The following is a 17709-nucleotide window of genomic DNA, read 5'->3' on the forward strand; positions in this document are numbered from 1 at the left end:
GGGAATGACCACCGCATATTCCCGGAGCAATATGGCCTTAGTTGCTAATGCTCCTAAAAACCAAAAATAACAAAAATAACAATAACATTTTATTAAGCATAGATTTATTATACAAGTATATTAAAAATAAGTCAAAGGTGAGTTTTATTTAATAAATAAAAAATATTAAGTAAAATGTAAAAATACGGTAAGTACCAAGTAAAAAAATAAGTAAAAATAATTTCATAATGAAGTTTTGATCGATATTCAGAAACGGGTACCCCTTCCAGAGCGATACGGCCGTGATTGACGGGTGCTGACTCCGCCCATTGTCACGTGATCTCCTTAATAGATGGAAGCAACTGGCATGGCTGACACTGACTGCATGCCAGGCGTGTCACCTGTGCTGGCATGCTGTAAAAAAGGTGCTGGTACGCCGTACTGTTGCGTACCGTCACAAAAAAAGCCCTGTATATATATATATATATGTAGAGGATGTTTCTTTAAAAATATATATATATATATATATATATATATATATATATTTTTTTTTTTTTTTTTCCATAAAGTAAGATAAAAAAAAAATTTTTTTTTTTTATCTTACTTTATGAATTTTCTTCTTTTTTTTTAAATTTTGGTTTAATTTTAACAGTAATTTTACTCATGTGCTGGGCAATTAAGTTAAAATAAGAAGAAATTAATATTCAAAACCATTTATTTATAAAATTTTTTACTTTTACAAAACTTCAAAAATTCACTAAGAAATTTCACCCCGCAGAGACCTATTGGAAATGGACCACTTGGAGCTTGCACGCATTTGGAAAATTTCCACCTAGTCCCACTCATGAGAGGGTTAATATCAATAATAATGTCGGCCAATTACTGTGAAATATCTACATGATCTGTTTATCTGTTTTACTAGAGGAAGATAAAAGCCTGAGCAGAAGCCCAGACTTTTATCTCACTCTATTCAGACAGATTAAACTTTATATGGCAATTAAAAATACAATGTAATGTCTCTAAAAGGTTTTTAACAAAACAGTGTTGTTCTTATTTCATTTACAGTGAAGTTATTGAGGCAAATGATTACACCACGCCAATTTTTAAAAAAATATATTTGTTTTTGTGAACAACAAATTTCTAATGCTTCTTTTTAATTTCTAAAGAATATCAAAAGCTGGAAAATTATCAAACTGACTAATTTAAACCAGCAGTTTAAAACTTTTTAAATAAAGCAATATCATAAATTTCAAATAAAAAGCATTGAAGCTGTTGGAAATATGGTGGGGGGGGGAACACAAAATTCACAGGATCTTGAAAAAAAATTTAAATTTGTGGAGCTGTTCTAATGAGTTCTACATTTGAACCTGCTTGGACAACTTTTGTTGCAGTTATAATGGCATATAGCCTTTGGGCTTCATTTCACATTTGGAATCAGTGTGGTCATGTTGGTTGCACATTTTAGCATTGAAGATGTACTGTGAACTCCTGATGAACATGTTTGCATAAGTCTATTTATAAGCTGTAAGCATATCACTGGTGTGTAGCAGTAAGTTTACTTACTTATGATTTCCTTATGGAGGAGTGGCATTTCTAATAAATTGTTCACTGAGTGTGTATGTATATATCTATATTGAGAAAGCCTAATTTAAGAATTATGCAATTTTTATATATGTAGATAGAGGTTACCCCAGTATCTCAGGATTTCTGTATTGATGTTAGTCAACCTGAAAAATCTGTAGCCTCACCTTGGCAGACACCACTGTATCCTTTATTTATGATTGTGAAATTTAATATTAGTATTAGTTGTACAGTTAAAGGAAGCTAGAGGCTTTCGTTGCACAAGTCAGAAAAAAAGTGTTTTGGTTTTCTCGTTGGTACTGACACAACAGCACTTTAAATTTTTCCAACTGTTGGCCTCAACTACCCATATTTTCAGTTAACAATTGACTGCTAATCTGATTTGAATTTGGCTTCTGGATCTACTATCATTTAATACCCTGGAAATTTCCCCATAATTCATTTTATTATCTTCTCTCAGAGCCTTATATATTTCAATTTGATTCCCTCTGAGGTAGTTACTGTGGCCCACATATTCAAAGTATCTCCTCACGTGGGTGCCCTTTAGCCAATCTCACTAGATGGATTGTCTGTCTTTTGGACTTTTTTCAAGAACCTCAATGTATTTTTTAGGTGTGACCTAAACAATACATTGAGTTCTTGACTGTACTTGGACAAGGTGTATTTGGACAGAACATTTGGATGCCTAAGTACGATTGTCTGTACTTGAATACAGTATTCCAGGTGTGGTCTCACAATTGCCTTATACAGTGGAATTATAACCACATGCAGTTGTTTGATAAATCATCAACAGGACATTGTGGGCTTGCTAGCTGCCAACACTGCACAGAGAACTTCATGTTGCCTGTATTATGATCCTTAAATCCCATTTCTTTCTCTACCATTTTAAATTCAAACCATCCCTGTGTATAACATTTTGTGGTTTTTATTTCATTTTGCAGCATTAAAACAGTAGTCACCATTTTATTTTCATTTTGAAGCATTAAAACAATAGTCACCACTCATCCCTAAAGTCTGTCTAAAGTCTTACATAGACTTCAGAATTGAAGCTTATCAGTTTACTTGAATTAAGGTTCATTTTTATTATGATTCATTTTTAATAAGTATAGGAAAATAAATAATGTTTTTTAAGCAAAATTTATCTCATAAGTCTATTGAAAGGCCTGTGTAAATAAACTATTAGGAATTCAGATTTCAATAAAATTGAGGAAAAAAACTGAAATGATGGATTTAGTGAAAAATGTGAAGAAATGGATGGAACTATTATGGTCAAAGCAATGTACGGTATGTCTTGTTATCTATGTAAATTCTATTCCAATGTTGTACTATTTAACTACATAATACCACTTAATAATTAGCATATTGTTTTTGCTTGTTTATGACATTATTTATAATGGACTAAAGGATGCTATTAACACTTAAGATGCTCTAGAGCAGGGGTCGGCAACCTTTTTTGAGTGAAGAGCCATTTTTGATCTAATAATAATAAAAAAGAGAATCTGAAGAGCCGCACCTCCTCTCAAGCTGGAGGAGGGGGGTTAAGAAATGCAATAGAGTGGAAAGGTGTTCTATTAAAAAAATTTAAATTTTGAAATGGTATTTATTAATACTGAAACAACATAACATCTAATTAGGTATGAATTAATGTGACTTGCTGCTGAACTCTTGAGTGAGTCTCTCAACATTAGGCAAGTATGCCGTAATTTTCATCTTTAAACATGTTAAGAGACATGCATTGTTCAGATTGTTTCTTGATTTATTTTTAATATAGTTCATGTTTGAATATATTTGCCCACAGAAATATGTTGAACCAAACACTGAGAGAAGTCCAAATGCAAATATTTTCAAATTTATATGTGTGTCCGGTAAGCTACTCCATGCATCGTACAAAATTTGATCTTACTTTTTCAACTCATCTTTTGCCGTCATTTGTGTAGAATTGCAAGGGCAGCTTTTGCCTCTCCAAATCCTCAATTTCAGTTTTAAGGGTTTTAGTCTTGCACTCCACATGTCCTTGTTTTTTACAACACTGAAATACAAAAAAATATTTCAGTGTTTTCTACTATATACTTTCATTAATTATCATAAGTACAGAAATTCTTTTCTGTACTTATGGTAATGGAGAATGGAAGAAGAATTTTCTTTGGCTATTCTGAAATGTCTTAGAGGCTGCAGTCCATTGAATGCAGCCTAAAAAATCTGAGTTGGATTTGTGGATATTGCATCACAGTAGTGTACCACATGAAGCCATTTCACAAGAAGAATGACAGAGGTTTCAGTTAATAAGAGGACTATTGGAATCACTGTGTTAAATAAAAGTAGACTACTGTGGAGTGATTAAATTTGATTGACCATAAAAAAAAAAAAAAAAAAAACACTAAAGGATAACATCCTTTAGTGTTTTTTTTTTTTTTTTTCTTCAGAATAAATTAGTCCCAGAACTTATTGATCACACTTTGTATAGTTTGCATGCTGTGTCCATCTATGTTTTATAAAAAAATAAAGAAATCGAATGTCAATGTTTTATTTACCTTTAATCCAATAAGTTATTATAATGATTATGGTGAAGTTCTTGAAGAAATTTTCCAGGGAAAAGAAGAACTAAAGAATGCTATAGCTTCTGAGTAAGTATCTTATGTTTTGAAGTTTTTCAGATCCCATTAATGTATGTACTTAACAGTTTTAATTTACTTGCCTAGACTGAGACAAGTTCCAGTCCCTAATTGATTTTCTTATGCTCTCTCTAGCTGTGTTACTTTCACAAGTATCTTTGCATTGCACTATATGTTAACAGCTTTTGCTTATACTCCAGGTGATCATGTAAGGTCAGAGGAGTATCCACTACATTACCATATGATGTTCAGCTGCTTATTTCTCAAAAGAGAGGACCCCATATACCAAGTGATTTCACAATAAAGTGACTTTTCCATTGAATTTACACCTTTTTTGAAGAATTTAAAAATTTTTTTCCTTGCTTAAGCCTTATGCTAATACACAATTAGCTAATCTTTAGTAAAAAGAAAAGAAAAAACAGTTTGCTACATCAGGAAGGAAAGTAACTTTATATATATATATATATATATATATACACAGTCGAACTTCCCTATAATGAATTCGATAAATCCAGTGAAAAAATTACTTATAGAGAAATTTCGTTATACAGAGAATATCCTTTTTATTAAAAATTGTTATTTAATTAGAAAATGAAAATTAATCTACATTTATATTTAATGTATTTTTTTTCAAAAACACTTATTTAAAACGTTTACATAATTTTTGCCGGTAAGTATCACAAATTAAAAAAAATCTGTAATTTTTGTTTGCACAGTAAATTAAAAAAATGTCTGATTCTCAAAGAAAACCTCACATTTGTTCAGAGCATTAAAAACATTATCAGTAACATTTTCACAAAACTGTAGACCCATACAAACCATTTTAAAAGCGTTAATCATTTCTTCGCGAGTTGGCTTTTCTACGGGTTGTTCTGATGCGTCTTCAGCGTCATCGTTAATTTCTTCGTGATCATGGTCGCGTAACACTGTTCAGCAGTATTTCATCTACATATGGATATTCTGTTGTAGTCAGATCTTGATCTACATAAACATAACTATCCAGTGTTATTTCATTTTCGATGTTTCTGGACGATTCTAATAATGTCCAAAAGTTTTTTTTCAGTCGTGAAAGGGGCAATTCATCTTGTTCGTCCAGTTGTGGTTCGACTTCTGTATTCAATGCAAATCCCGCTTTTGAAAAACAATTTTGAATAGTGTATTCAGTGACATCATTTGTCCAAAACTTTTGCCAGTTCAGAGATGCAATCTCTAAGGTTAATTGTTTCAAGGTCAAGTTTCTATTTTATGATAACGCATTGACAATCTTCATTATTATTCTCTTTCGATAATGAAATTTAAAATTTTTAATAATACCTTAGTCCATTGGCTGGAGTTTTGACATTACGTTTGGTGGTAAAAACAACAACTTCACACTTTTAAGTTTGGCAGAAATACTGGCAGGATGTGTCGGACAGTTAGCATTAGTAGAGGCATTTGATGCAAGAAAGCAAGCTTATGCAGCATCAGCCAAAAAAAAATAAAATAAGAAAATAAATAAATAAATAAATAAATAACCACTTCCACTTCACCCCTCTGTTCGTTCGAAATACCTGTCCAGCTGAGCCTTAAACTTATTTAGGCTATCAACTTCCACTACAAGGGATGGAAGTCTGTTCCACCAACCAACCACCCGCTGGCTAAAGGCAAATTGCCTCACGTCTATCCTACATCTGTCTTTCCTCAATTTGAATTTATGTCCTCTCAGGTGATTTTTCTGAGCAAGAGGAAGAATCCCATCAGCATTGAGCATGCTCAAACCATTCAAGGCTTTATACACCTAAATCAGATCACCTCGCTGGTGCCTGGTCTCTAGACACTGTAATTTGCAAAACTTAAGCCTTTCTTCATAAGAGCACCCCTTTGTTCCATTCACCAATCTTGTTGCCCTTCTCTGTACTCGTTCCAGCATCCCTACATCCTTCTTGAAATGAGGCCTCCAGACCTGTATACAGTACTCTAGATGTGGCCTGACCATTGCCTTATATAAGGGAATAATCACCTCCTTATCCCTGCTAGAAAAATTCCTATATATCATCGACAATACACCATGAGCTACTCTTGCAGCCCGTCTGCACTGCTCAGAAAACTTCATATCTGCCTGCACAACCACCCCCAGGTCCCTTTCATTCTCTGCCACTGTCAGTGTAGTACCACCGAGTTGATACGTTGCTCTGGGGTTGCTGTTTCCCATATGTAGTACTTTACATTTGTCAATGTTAAACTTCATTTGCCACCTCTCAGCCCATCTGCTCAACCTTTCCAGATCCTGTTGCAGTAGCATAGTGTCAGTAGTGTCCTTGACAACCCTGCCAACCTTCATATCGTCTGCAAACTTGGACATTAAGCTTGATATACCATCATCAATATCATTTATAAATACAGAAAACAATAATGGTCCCAATACTGAACCCTGAGGGACTCCCTAATAACATTAGTCCACGATGAGCAGTGTCCATTGATTACCACTCTCTGTCTTCTCCCCCTCAACCACCCCTTTATCCATAGCAGCAATTTGCCTCCAATGCCACACTGCTCCAATTTGTGCAGCAGTCTTCCATGTGCAACAGTATCAAAAGCCTTTCTAAGATCCAAGTATATAATATCAAAGTTATTCCCTGCATCCAGTTCTTTTGTGACTGCATCATAGTATCCAATCAAATTGGTCAGGCAAGACTTCCCCTTAACAAAACCATGCTGTGTCTGAGCTATAAGTGAAGTCTTGTCTAGATGATCCTGCAGTGCTTCTTTAACTAGTGCCTCCATTAATTTTCCGGGAACAGAAGTTAAACTAACAGGTCTATAATTACTTGTGTCGCCTTTTGATCCTCCTTTGTGAATTGGGGTCACATTTGCACATCTCTAGTCCATGGGTACTTCCCGTGAGTCCAAGGAAGCTCTCATAATTATGGCTAAGGGTTTGCTTACTTCCTTTGCTGCCTCCTTTAATATAACTGGATAGATCCCATCCACCCTAGGTGCCTTTCTTGTATTTATCTTCAACAATTTCTCCTCCACTTTACTCTCAGTTATTACAAGATTCTCTAGCTTACTGCCAGAGTTGAATACACCTCTGGCATTCCCCTCGCTGAATAACTTCTCATGTGTGAATGTTGATGCAAAATATTCATTTAGTTTGTTAGCTACCTGAGCAGGATCATCAACAGTTGATCCATCGATATCAAGTGGACCAATATGATTCATCCCCTTCCTTCTAGAGTTTACATAAGTAAAGAACTCTTTGCTGTTTTTCTTTGCATCCCTTGCCAAAGATTTCTCGTAATCTGCCTTCGCCTGCCTAACCTCCTTTGTAACTTGGTTACAGATCAACTTGTATCTATCATAGGCTTCTGTGTCACGTGTTAATTTGTATGTATCCCATGAATTTTTCTTCTCTGCCATATGTCTCATTAGTTCATCTGACATCCACTTAGGCCTAAATCTTGAACAATATTTCTTAGTTGGTATGTAAAGCCTAGTAACAGCTTCCAAGATAAGTTCTTTGAATGCTTCCCATTTTGAATTTGCTGTTGGTAACATCATCAGTTGATCCCACTGTATAGAATTTAAATACTGTCTCAGTCCATCGTAGTCGCCTTTACGAAAGCAATAACCCTTCCCTTTACCCCTAATGGTAGTTACCTCTTTGAGTAAATCCCACTTCAGCACACTGTGATCACTGCCACCTAGTGGTTCATTTACCTGCAGATTCTTAATGCATGAAGAATCATACTGATAATCAAATCAAGAATATTGTCAGTTATCAGTTGTCAACACAATTTTCCTTTTTTCTTTTGTTATACGCCTGTCTAGTTTTAATATCCAGTCTTCAAAGATATCACTTGTCATCCATGCTTTTTTATTAATGGTGTAGTCAACTTCCAAAGATTTTGTGCCTCTAAAGCATCTTGGGTTTTTTGATTTTCCGATGACTAAAAGTCTTAATTGGGTGCCTCCGAAGCCAGGTGGGAAGGAGCAGAAGTGCGTAGCACACGCTTCTTGATTAGACCGGGGTTCGAGCCCATCACCACCAAATACGGAGGATGCGGAAAGGTCAGGGAATGACCACCACATATTCCCGGAGCAATATGGCCTTAGTTGCTAATGCTCCTAAAAACCAAATAACAACAACAACAACAACGTCTTAATTTTTCACTTCCTGTCATATTTGTCCCAACTAGCACAGTGATTCTTTCTTTGCTTTGTTTTCCGCCAAAACTTTTATCATCATTAAAAGCAAGTGTTCTGTTCGGTAAACATTTAAAGAATAAATCCATTTCATCAGCATTAAAAACATCCTCAGGTTCATATTCTTCCAAAATCTTCTTTAAGGTATTATTCCTCCAACTGTTGCAATCTTCACTTACATTAACACTTTCTCCACAAATAACCTTTTCCACAATTCTGTGGCGCTTCTTAAATTTATCTAGCTCGCATTAAATTCTGTATGTCCAAGGGACTGTGCAAATTTCAGAACTTGTTGCTTAATTATTGGACCCGATATTGGTATATTCTTTACACGTATCATTTGCAACTATTTTAGAACAGCTTTATCAACAACTTCGTATATACACAAAGTAATTCACTTCTTGTCTGCTCCTCCTTCAGTTGCATTTAAAATTGATTCTCGATTTTTTAAAATCGTAGATAAGCTGCTTGCAGGTATGCCATATTTCTCTGCAACATTTTTTTTTCTTAAAACCCTGGTCAGTATCATGAAGAATCTTTACTTTATCATTAATACTTAAACACTTTCTCTTCGAAATTGTTTCCGCAAATGTAAAAATTACTTGACTGCACCTGTTGCTGATACACACACCGCAAACTTCGTGCGATGGCCATATAGTGAATTGTTAGTACCGCCTACTCAATGACGTTCACTTGCCAATTCAACAGTATCACGTGATCTTTCCTATTAATCACTTTGAAGAAATATATGACTTTGTGAATTTCTTTTATTCTACTTTCATTCATATTTACACAAAAGAAAATTTATGTTTAACGTATGCTGTATGTTACTTTTCATAAAAAAAAATACAAGCACATATAGCCTATGTGATTGATGACAAATTGTTCTAAAAGAACGAAATTAAAAAAAAAAAAAATTCATGAAAACCATCTACTGGAAGTCCAGTTAGATGAGAATGGACATATCATATAATGATTGACAGGAAGGTCACATGGTACAGCTGAGGTGAGAAGCGAATGTCACTCAGTAAGCGTTACTAAAATCTGACTATGGTAGCATTCTATGTATTGCCGCCGCAGCACGCTAAAGGTTTACCGCAGCGAATTTCGTTTTCCCCTGAGCCAACATCAATTTACAAATCTACTCTATTTATTGTAAAGTTTATGACCACTTTTAAGAAACTCATTTGGTTTTATAACTGTAACAAAAATGAAACAAAGATCGTCCTACGGGCATCAGTGGCCACAAGTATTCACTAAAAAGATGATTAATTCCAGATGCTAATGTGCAATTTGGAGGGAAGGGGGCCGTATATTTGAGTGGCTGTTTAGCACTAAATGCTTGAAAATCTTCAAAAATGCTTTTACTAATTTTTTTAAAAATTCGTTATAGAGAGACTAACACTTCGCTATATGGGGTTAATTTTACATGTAATTTCGTTTCAAGGTGCAATTTTTTGCAAAAAAATTCGTAATATAGAGAAATTTGTTAAATAAAAGTTCGTAATAGAGAAGTTCCACTGTATATATATATGTATATATATATATATATATATATATATATATATATATATATATATATATACACACACACAGTAGAATTAGTAATCAAAATATATATATATTTTGATATATATATATATTTTGATTATTAATTCTTTTTACCATGCTTATTCATAATATGGCACTGCCCCTGCATCTCTGTGCTGAAGTTGATAACCTCAATTGGGGAAAGTTCTCTTTTCCAAAACAAAATGAAGTGAAAAGATTCAAAGCCTAGAAATCCACTTGGTTTTCAGATCCAGTTACAATGTCATGGACACAACTAACTCACAACTAAACATTGAAAGTGCATTGCATTTTCACTGTGGGAAAAGTCTTTTCCCACAGACTTTTCTCATAATTCACTCAAATAGTGACACTCCAATAGGCTAAAAATATCACTGTTCCAAATTTAAAAGGAAATGGAAAATGTTTCCAGAGTTCCCAGAAGTGTTAAACAATGTAGGTCAGATGATGAACTGATAGCGACCAGCAACCCAAACCACTTAAAGCAACTTCGAAGCATTCACTTTCTTGTAGGACTGCCAGTTGAGGCATCTCTCCAAAAATCCTTAAATTTGTCCAAAGAAGTAATTTCAAACAGGGATAAAAATAGCATTTTGGTCCCAGTACTCTAATACCTCCATGAGGTGTTAGAGTACAAAATGCTAGGAGAACTAAAAGATCAGGGAGTTATTTAGATAAGAAGGAACTTCATTAGGCGGGACAGTAATCTCACTCTCACGTACAACTTAGTGGTAATGTTTAATATGTCACAGCAACCAATAATTATTAAAGTTGGACGTCTGCATTGCAGTGTCTGACCATGCATACCTAACCAGCAGTAATGTTTTTTTTTATACTCCAGCATAACTAAGTAGGTCAGAGGAGTTTATCTAGTTATTGGACAAGAATATTATTCATTGTAAAGATCACATGGATTTTAACCACAGCCAACTGAGATATAGGTACTGTTACCTTCCAATGTTGGCCACTCAACTATGTTGGGCCAACATCACAACATAACTTGCCAAGACTAACAGCTATTCAGTCAGTATACTGAAGCTGTGAGAAAGACCTGGCATATTATTGCACCTCTGGCTTCTGGAAATATGAAAATACGGTCCAAAAAATGAAGCAGGAAATAGCATTACTTATCAGAAGATGAAAAAAAAAAACTTACCTTGCCAGGTTACACAAACCCATATGTGTCCAAACAATACCCAGGTGTAAAATGACTATGTAAAATGTCTACCAAGCACACCATAAATGCATAGCCAAGCAATTAATGCACCAATTTCAATATCGCTTAAACATCCCCCCCTCCCCCGCCCCTTTTAATGAAAAGTGTGGAAGGATGCAATCAAGAAACAGCCTCAAAAGTGCTAGTGAAATGGATATTGATAAAAATAGTTTGACTGAAGAAAAAGTCTTCCAGCTGTTTGGATTGACTTGTCACATTATGGCCTTAGATGCCAATGTTCCATAAAACAATAAATGACAACAACCAGCTGTTTGCAGAAGACATGGATAGAAACATAACGAAACAGGCCTACGCGCTCTGGATTCATTAAGAATTTATTACAGTATACACAGAGCGTACAAATAAAGGAAGAAATATATGAGCTTTCGGCTATCACGACCATGTCGTATGCTGGTTGGCCAATGGATAGAAAGCTCTCCCCCCCTCCCAAAAAAGACTAATAAAAAAAACCAAATGTTACCAACAATTTCACACAAAACAACGATCTGACAGTTCTGAACTAAATACTAAATCATGACTATATATCATATGTATGAGGAAGAACATAACTCAATATGAATTAATGCAAAATATTTCTTGAATGGGTGGTAGCTGCTCTTCAAAGTAAACAGGTCAAATAGTAGTAAATTAAACAGAAATAGAGTTAAAATGAAGTAAAGTATATCAAAAAAATAATTATAGTTGAAGCGTCATGTCCTTCAACAGTGTAGTTAGGGGTTTTTCTTAGAAAACAGAACTGTATGGGACATACATTCCTTTCCCCCCCCAAGTTTTTCTAAAAAGAAAAACCTTAAACTCATTGTTGAAGGCTGTAGCATATGGTTATATTCCTCCTGTTTTCCCACTTATTTTTTTGTTTACTTTTCGTAATTTATAACTGTATTTCTGTTTAATTTACCATTATTCAGCCTATTTATTTTGAAGGGCAGCTCTTACTACTTCATGTTTTTTATTAAAAAAAAATCGAAACTTTACCTTCTGCTAAAACTGTGACAATCCTTTTCCAGGAATCTGGTTTAGCATTCCTGTTCATATAATTGCTTGATTTTAATAGTGACATTCACTTTCAAAATTTGCTGTAGCCTTCTCATTGTTTCTTATTTGATAAACATCTAACGAATGACACAACAAAGGAAATCTGTCTGGTTAGTCACCTAGATGTGAATGTGTCTGTCACAAAAAAAATGCGCTTGAGTTAGTTTTGTTTTCTAGCTGTATTGTTTTTATTCATCCATTTGGTCATAGGCTAAATATGTATTAACAAAAAAACTTTCATCATTATAATTATACTATATATATATATATATATATATAACCCCGGGGGCTCACATCTGGTGAGTATGGGCTTGGCACACCCAGGGTCCTGAGCTGGATATCATAATTTTTCTCTTTCTTGGTGATTCCCTTCTACTTTTGACTCTCTCTTCTCTCGGGGTAGGGGCGCTTCCGTAGCCAGGTGGGAAGGAGCAGCAGCAGTGCGTAGCACACGCTTCTTGATTAGACCAGGGTTCGAGCCCATCACCACCAAATACTGAGGATGCAGAAAGGTCAGGGAATGACCACCGCGTATCCCGGAGCAATGTATGGCCTTAGTTGCTAATGCTCCTAAAAACCAAATAACAACAACATAACATCTCTCGGGGTAACTCGGGAATTTTTTTTTTTTTCCTGGTGCAGCATAAGCCTCAGGCTTCCTTGCACCATATGGCTATTAATAATAATAATATATATATATATATATATATATATATATATAGGATGTCCCATAAGTCTGGAATCATAGGGAAAAATAACTAATTCATATATTTTTATCTTTGTAGTCCCAAGATGTCTTTGAATAAAGAAGAATGAGTTCAGATAATTCTTGTTATTGGAAATTGGAGTCAGAGGGAGGTCTCCACAAAATTTAACAGACTGCATCCAGACCATGAGTCAATAACGCACAGCTGTGTTAGCAAACTTGTTTCGAAGTTTAGGAAAACAGGATCCATAAACCATACAGTGGACCTTCGAGAAGGGCCAACAATGACACAGTCTGCAATCCTTGCTCATTTATGGAAAAAATCTCTTTGAAGATTGTCCACTGAGACAAGAGTGTCAAAAAAGCAGCATTCACCGCCATCCTTAAGGCTCACAAGTGGCATCCATGCAAACTTCAGCTCTTGCTGAAATTAAGTGAAGAAGATCCAGACTGATGGATGGAATTTTGTGAATGGGCAAGGGAACAATATGGTTAAAATGCAAATTTTGCATCCACAATTCTGTTTAATGATGAGGCTGTTTTTAATGGAAACAGTAAATAAATCAACAGAAACTCACTACTGGTCTCAAAACAACTCTCACTAGTTTACTCTGAGGAAACAAGGTTTTAATGGTATTGTGTAGCACATGGAAAGACCACATCATAGACCCCTTCTTTTTTCACAGAAATGTCTCTGCAGATGCCTATTTATTTATGTTCAATGAGGAAGCATTTCCCAGTATCTAGAAAGAGGTTGGAGATTTTTCTAACATGGTTCCAGCAAGGTGGTGCTCTGCACATTACAGCAGCCATGTAAGAGTTTCTGTATCAACAGTTTCCAGGTATTTGGATTGAACTTTGAGGGCCTGTGGAATGGCCAGTGAGAAGCCTGGATCTCACAACATCATTACTCCTGACTTCATTCACCGTATGCTTGCTGACTGGGTATTTCATCTGGATTTGTGTATTAGGAACCACACACACACACACACACTCTGAGCATGTTCTGTGAATAAATGTCTTTGTATTGCCATTTTTTATTTTTCCCTGATTCCAGACTTATGGGATACCCTGTATTTTATTTTTTTTTTTAGGCAGTGTTGCTAAGTTGTCATTTCAATAACATAATTTCTGTGATTTAGTTATTACACTGCTTTGAATACTAAAAATTATTGCAGTAATACTTAGTTCTTTTTGATAATTACATTTACTCCTGTTCATTAAGTTAAGTTTTATTATATTTTCTAAGATCAATATTTTGGAACTAAACTATTGATTATTAACTATTGTGGGGTGCTTTTCTTGCAGTTTCTCAAGGGTAGGGGGGGGAGAATACAGATATTAACATTTTGTTTTGGTTTATTTTCAGAATTCAAGCCTTGACTTGTTTTAACTGTCTTGGACCCCATCATATGCAGAAATGCCCAGAGAAATTGGACAGACAAAGGATTGCTCAGAACCGCAAACAATTGATGGCCATTCAACGTTCCAAGTTTGTTTATTTTTTATATCTTTTAACGATTACCAAATGTTCTTTGTATTAATGGTCTTGTAATCTGGTCTTATATGGCAAAGTGGTATAGTTATTTTGTTTTTTTTTTAATTAGCCGTTACCATGAAGATGAAGATCGTTCCAAGCGTGGAGCACCTGGATATATCAGGTAAAAATTTTAATTGCAGTTGATCTATTATGAGAAATAGTTTTAAACCAAATGCCACATCTTTAGTTGCACAAATACTAGCTAAATTATATAATTTATGGATTGTTAGATGTTGTCATGATTTTTATTGCTATAAATTTTATTGGTTTCATATCCACAAATTCCAATGATAGATTCCTTGTGGATTGGTTTTTTCAGTTAAATTATTTCCAGCTGTTGTTTGATGAAGCATAAATGAAAATGAGAAATGAATTGTTCTTTTGCTTTGACTGATTTAGCTATATTTTTTAGCTATATTTAGCTGACTGATTTGTATATACAGCTACAGATTAAATGCATGAGTCAGAAAATGAATGGGACAAAGTGAAAGCATTCTTTTACTGGGTGCAAAAAACTGAGAATCATGGAAGAAAGTCAAGAAATTTGAAATTGTACCATGGATAAAAAAGTATGACATTAGTGAAAGTTATATTAGAGACTGGAGGAATATGAAGAATGGTTAATATTATGAAGTGGTTGCTGGAGGGCTTTTCACAGCAAATACTCTGATTGCTCTGAAGATAAGTTGCTATTTTCAGTGTATCATTTTTCGAAGATTCAGCATTCATATATCTTAGCATAAGTTGGAAATATTGATAAAACACCATACAGTAGACACTCAGTTATGGAACAGCAGATTAAAATCTAAATTAGTCTGAGTCAGATGACAAGAATTAACACATGGAATCCACTGCAGATGTTTTGATTACATTATAATTTTTCTGTAGACAAGAATTTGTAGACCTTGAAATTTCTCAGAAACTGCATCCGAAACCTTGCAGTCCACCCACTAACTCACTCACTCTAGACATATTTCAGTAATCTTTCAGTTTACTACTGTACAGTTAATTGCAACATTCTTTTCAGTTTTAATTTGTATCTGTGTTTATCACGTTAAAATGGAAAAAGGTTGTTGTCTCTACTGAACAAAAACTTGAGCCATTCAGTAAACATAGAAAGGTGCTGAAATGTCAGCTTTAATTAGGGAGTTTGTTAGTGACTAAACTATTGGCAATATATTAAAAAAAAAAAAAAAAAAGGATAAATTGTCTTTGCCATAGCTTCAATATTTATATAGTACTGTTCATAAGAAGGCCAACCAAGGTAAAAAAGCAAACTTTAATTGTTACTGGCAATATATGATTTGTATGACAGCACATAGGCAACATATTTAGAATTATTTAAGGAATACTATGCGAAAAATTTTTATTCTTTATTTGATATCGCACAGTTACATAAAAATTAGAAAAATAAGTTAGCTGTTGTTAAAATAAGTAAAGCACACCCCCGAAAAATTAATACATTCACTGCAATGTATTTGGCAGTTATGATTTATTTAATAGCAGCCTTTGACTAACAAGAACAAGTGTCTGTATAGCTTTGTATTTTCATCTAGTTGTTTAAGATTCTTTTCTGTTATAATATAGTCAGTTATATTTTCCTTGTTTTGGCTCTGCTCCTTCCACACAAACTTGTGGCTGTCTTTATACTGAAGTAATGTGTTTGTAATTAAGAATGCATGGCTTGTGCAAAATTTATCTTTCTCTTTAGATTTTCCTAAATTATCTCTGTAGTTGATTTATCACTTTCTACCTGGCTATTTAATTTTCCAACCATTTCTGTACTTTCCTTGACATTAGTAAACAGTTTGAACAATTTTTACTAAGTAAGCATGATGTTCTTATTCTCATTCTTAGTAATGCCCTTCGAGAAGCACTCAATTTAAAGCCACATCAAGTCCCATTATACATTTATAATATGAGAATATTAGGCTATCCTCCAGGTTGGATGAAAGAAGCAGAAGTAGAAAGTTCAGGAATCACTGTATATGATTCTGAAGGAAAAGGTAACGTTATGTTATTGTTTCCAAGTTGTTTGGACTTTTTTTATTTGGTCTGTTATTCTGAAAGATATCATTTCAAAGATATTTTTCAGAATTTTTTTTTTTTTTTTTTTATATGCTGACCTCCTTTTTTGGATAGCTGCATTTAAAATATTAATAATAGTGAAGAACACTGACTGAGAAAAAAAATTTACCTAGTAAGGAAATAATTTTGAAATAAATTACATTAATAAAAAATAATGGTATAAATACACTACTCTCCAACTTCTGTACATGATTGGACACCTTACCCTTTGGTAAGTAATGGTTAATTCTGGTGGTCACATATTAGATAGATAATAATCTTTTTGCTGTGTAACCACATTTAAAAGTCGGACATAAAAATGCATACAGTTGACGACAAGTAGATGGAACATAATAGGATGAGTTGATGATTTGCCTTCTAAGCCAGTTGAATCACCATTAACTTACCCCAGAGCATGTCTGTCAACAGTTGAGAGAGAGAGAAAGGGGGGAGAGGGGGAGGCTGGGATCACAAAGCTGCCTTAATGAGTTGACTCTAGACAGAGTTTACAGAATTGTGGTAAGTGTAGAGAGAGAGAGAACAACTATTAGAAATACACTTTGTAGAGGTGGGTTACCATGGCCTTTCAGCTGCTTGTAAATCAAATCTATCTCTCAAAATGTACATCACTGCAGAGAATGGAAGCATTTAGTTACAGCAGTTGCAGAATCTGATGTGGGTGTGATAAATCATGTTATTCTATGCATCATATGTATATGCATGGGTGTATCATATGCCCAAAGAGTAATTTCACAGGTTGTATTGCACAGAATAGCAAAGTTTTGGTGGTGATACAGCAATTTCACATGGGCCTATTATACTGTAGTTTGGACTTGACCCACATGGTCAGTGAAACCATGAATGCAACTGTCTATCATGACATTCTGATAACATTATTGTTGTTCCTTATCTGCATTGTGGAAATTCTTTGAACAGGGGTTGTATTTTCAGCATAATGTTCTGTCAGGATCTCAGGAGAATCATTGTTATATTGATTTCAGGCTTACCGATTTTAGTCTAGAATCCAGATTTCAGTCCATTCAAACACCCTCAGGATGTTTTGGAACAATAATTGGAACAAGGTGTCCTAGTTCGAGCAACTAGCCATAGCTCCAAGGTTCCCAAAATGTGAGGCCCATCCCCGTGGGGTGCACTTGGTTTTTTTGGGAGACACGTATTGTTTTTATGAAGCATTTTT

At 34.5% G+C, this 17709-nt stretch overlaps 1 protein-coding gene across 1 annotated transcript in view; it reads left to right on the forward strand.

Annotated features, from left to right (window-relative positions):
• LOC150089024 (zinc finger CCHC domain-containing protein 8 homolog) overlaps positions 1–17709 on the forward strand; it is a 94275-nt gene that overhangs the window by 26816 nt on the left and 49750 nt on the right. The window contains exons 4-8 of the mRNA XM_090369779.1: positions 1658–1743; positions 4107–4184; positions 14274–14396; positions 14512–14565; positions 16302–16450. Of these exons, the coding sequence (XP_090225905.1) occupies positions 1658–1743; positions 4107–4184; positions 14274–14396; positions 14512–14565; positions 16302–16450 (490 nt within the window). The remainder of the gene's footprint in view (positions 1–1657; positions 1744–4106; positions 4185–14273; positions 14397–14511; positions 14566–16301; positions 16451–17709) is intronic.

This window comes from Mastigoproctus giganteus, chromosome 3, assembly GCF_048544385.1.
Source record: "Mastigoproctus giganteus isolate SK-2022 chromosome 3, ASM4854438v1, whole genome shotgun sequence".
Classification (NCBI taxonomy): Eukaryota; Metazoa; Arthropoda; class Arachnida; order Uropygi; family Thelyphonidae; genus Mastigoproctus; species Mastigoproctus giganteus.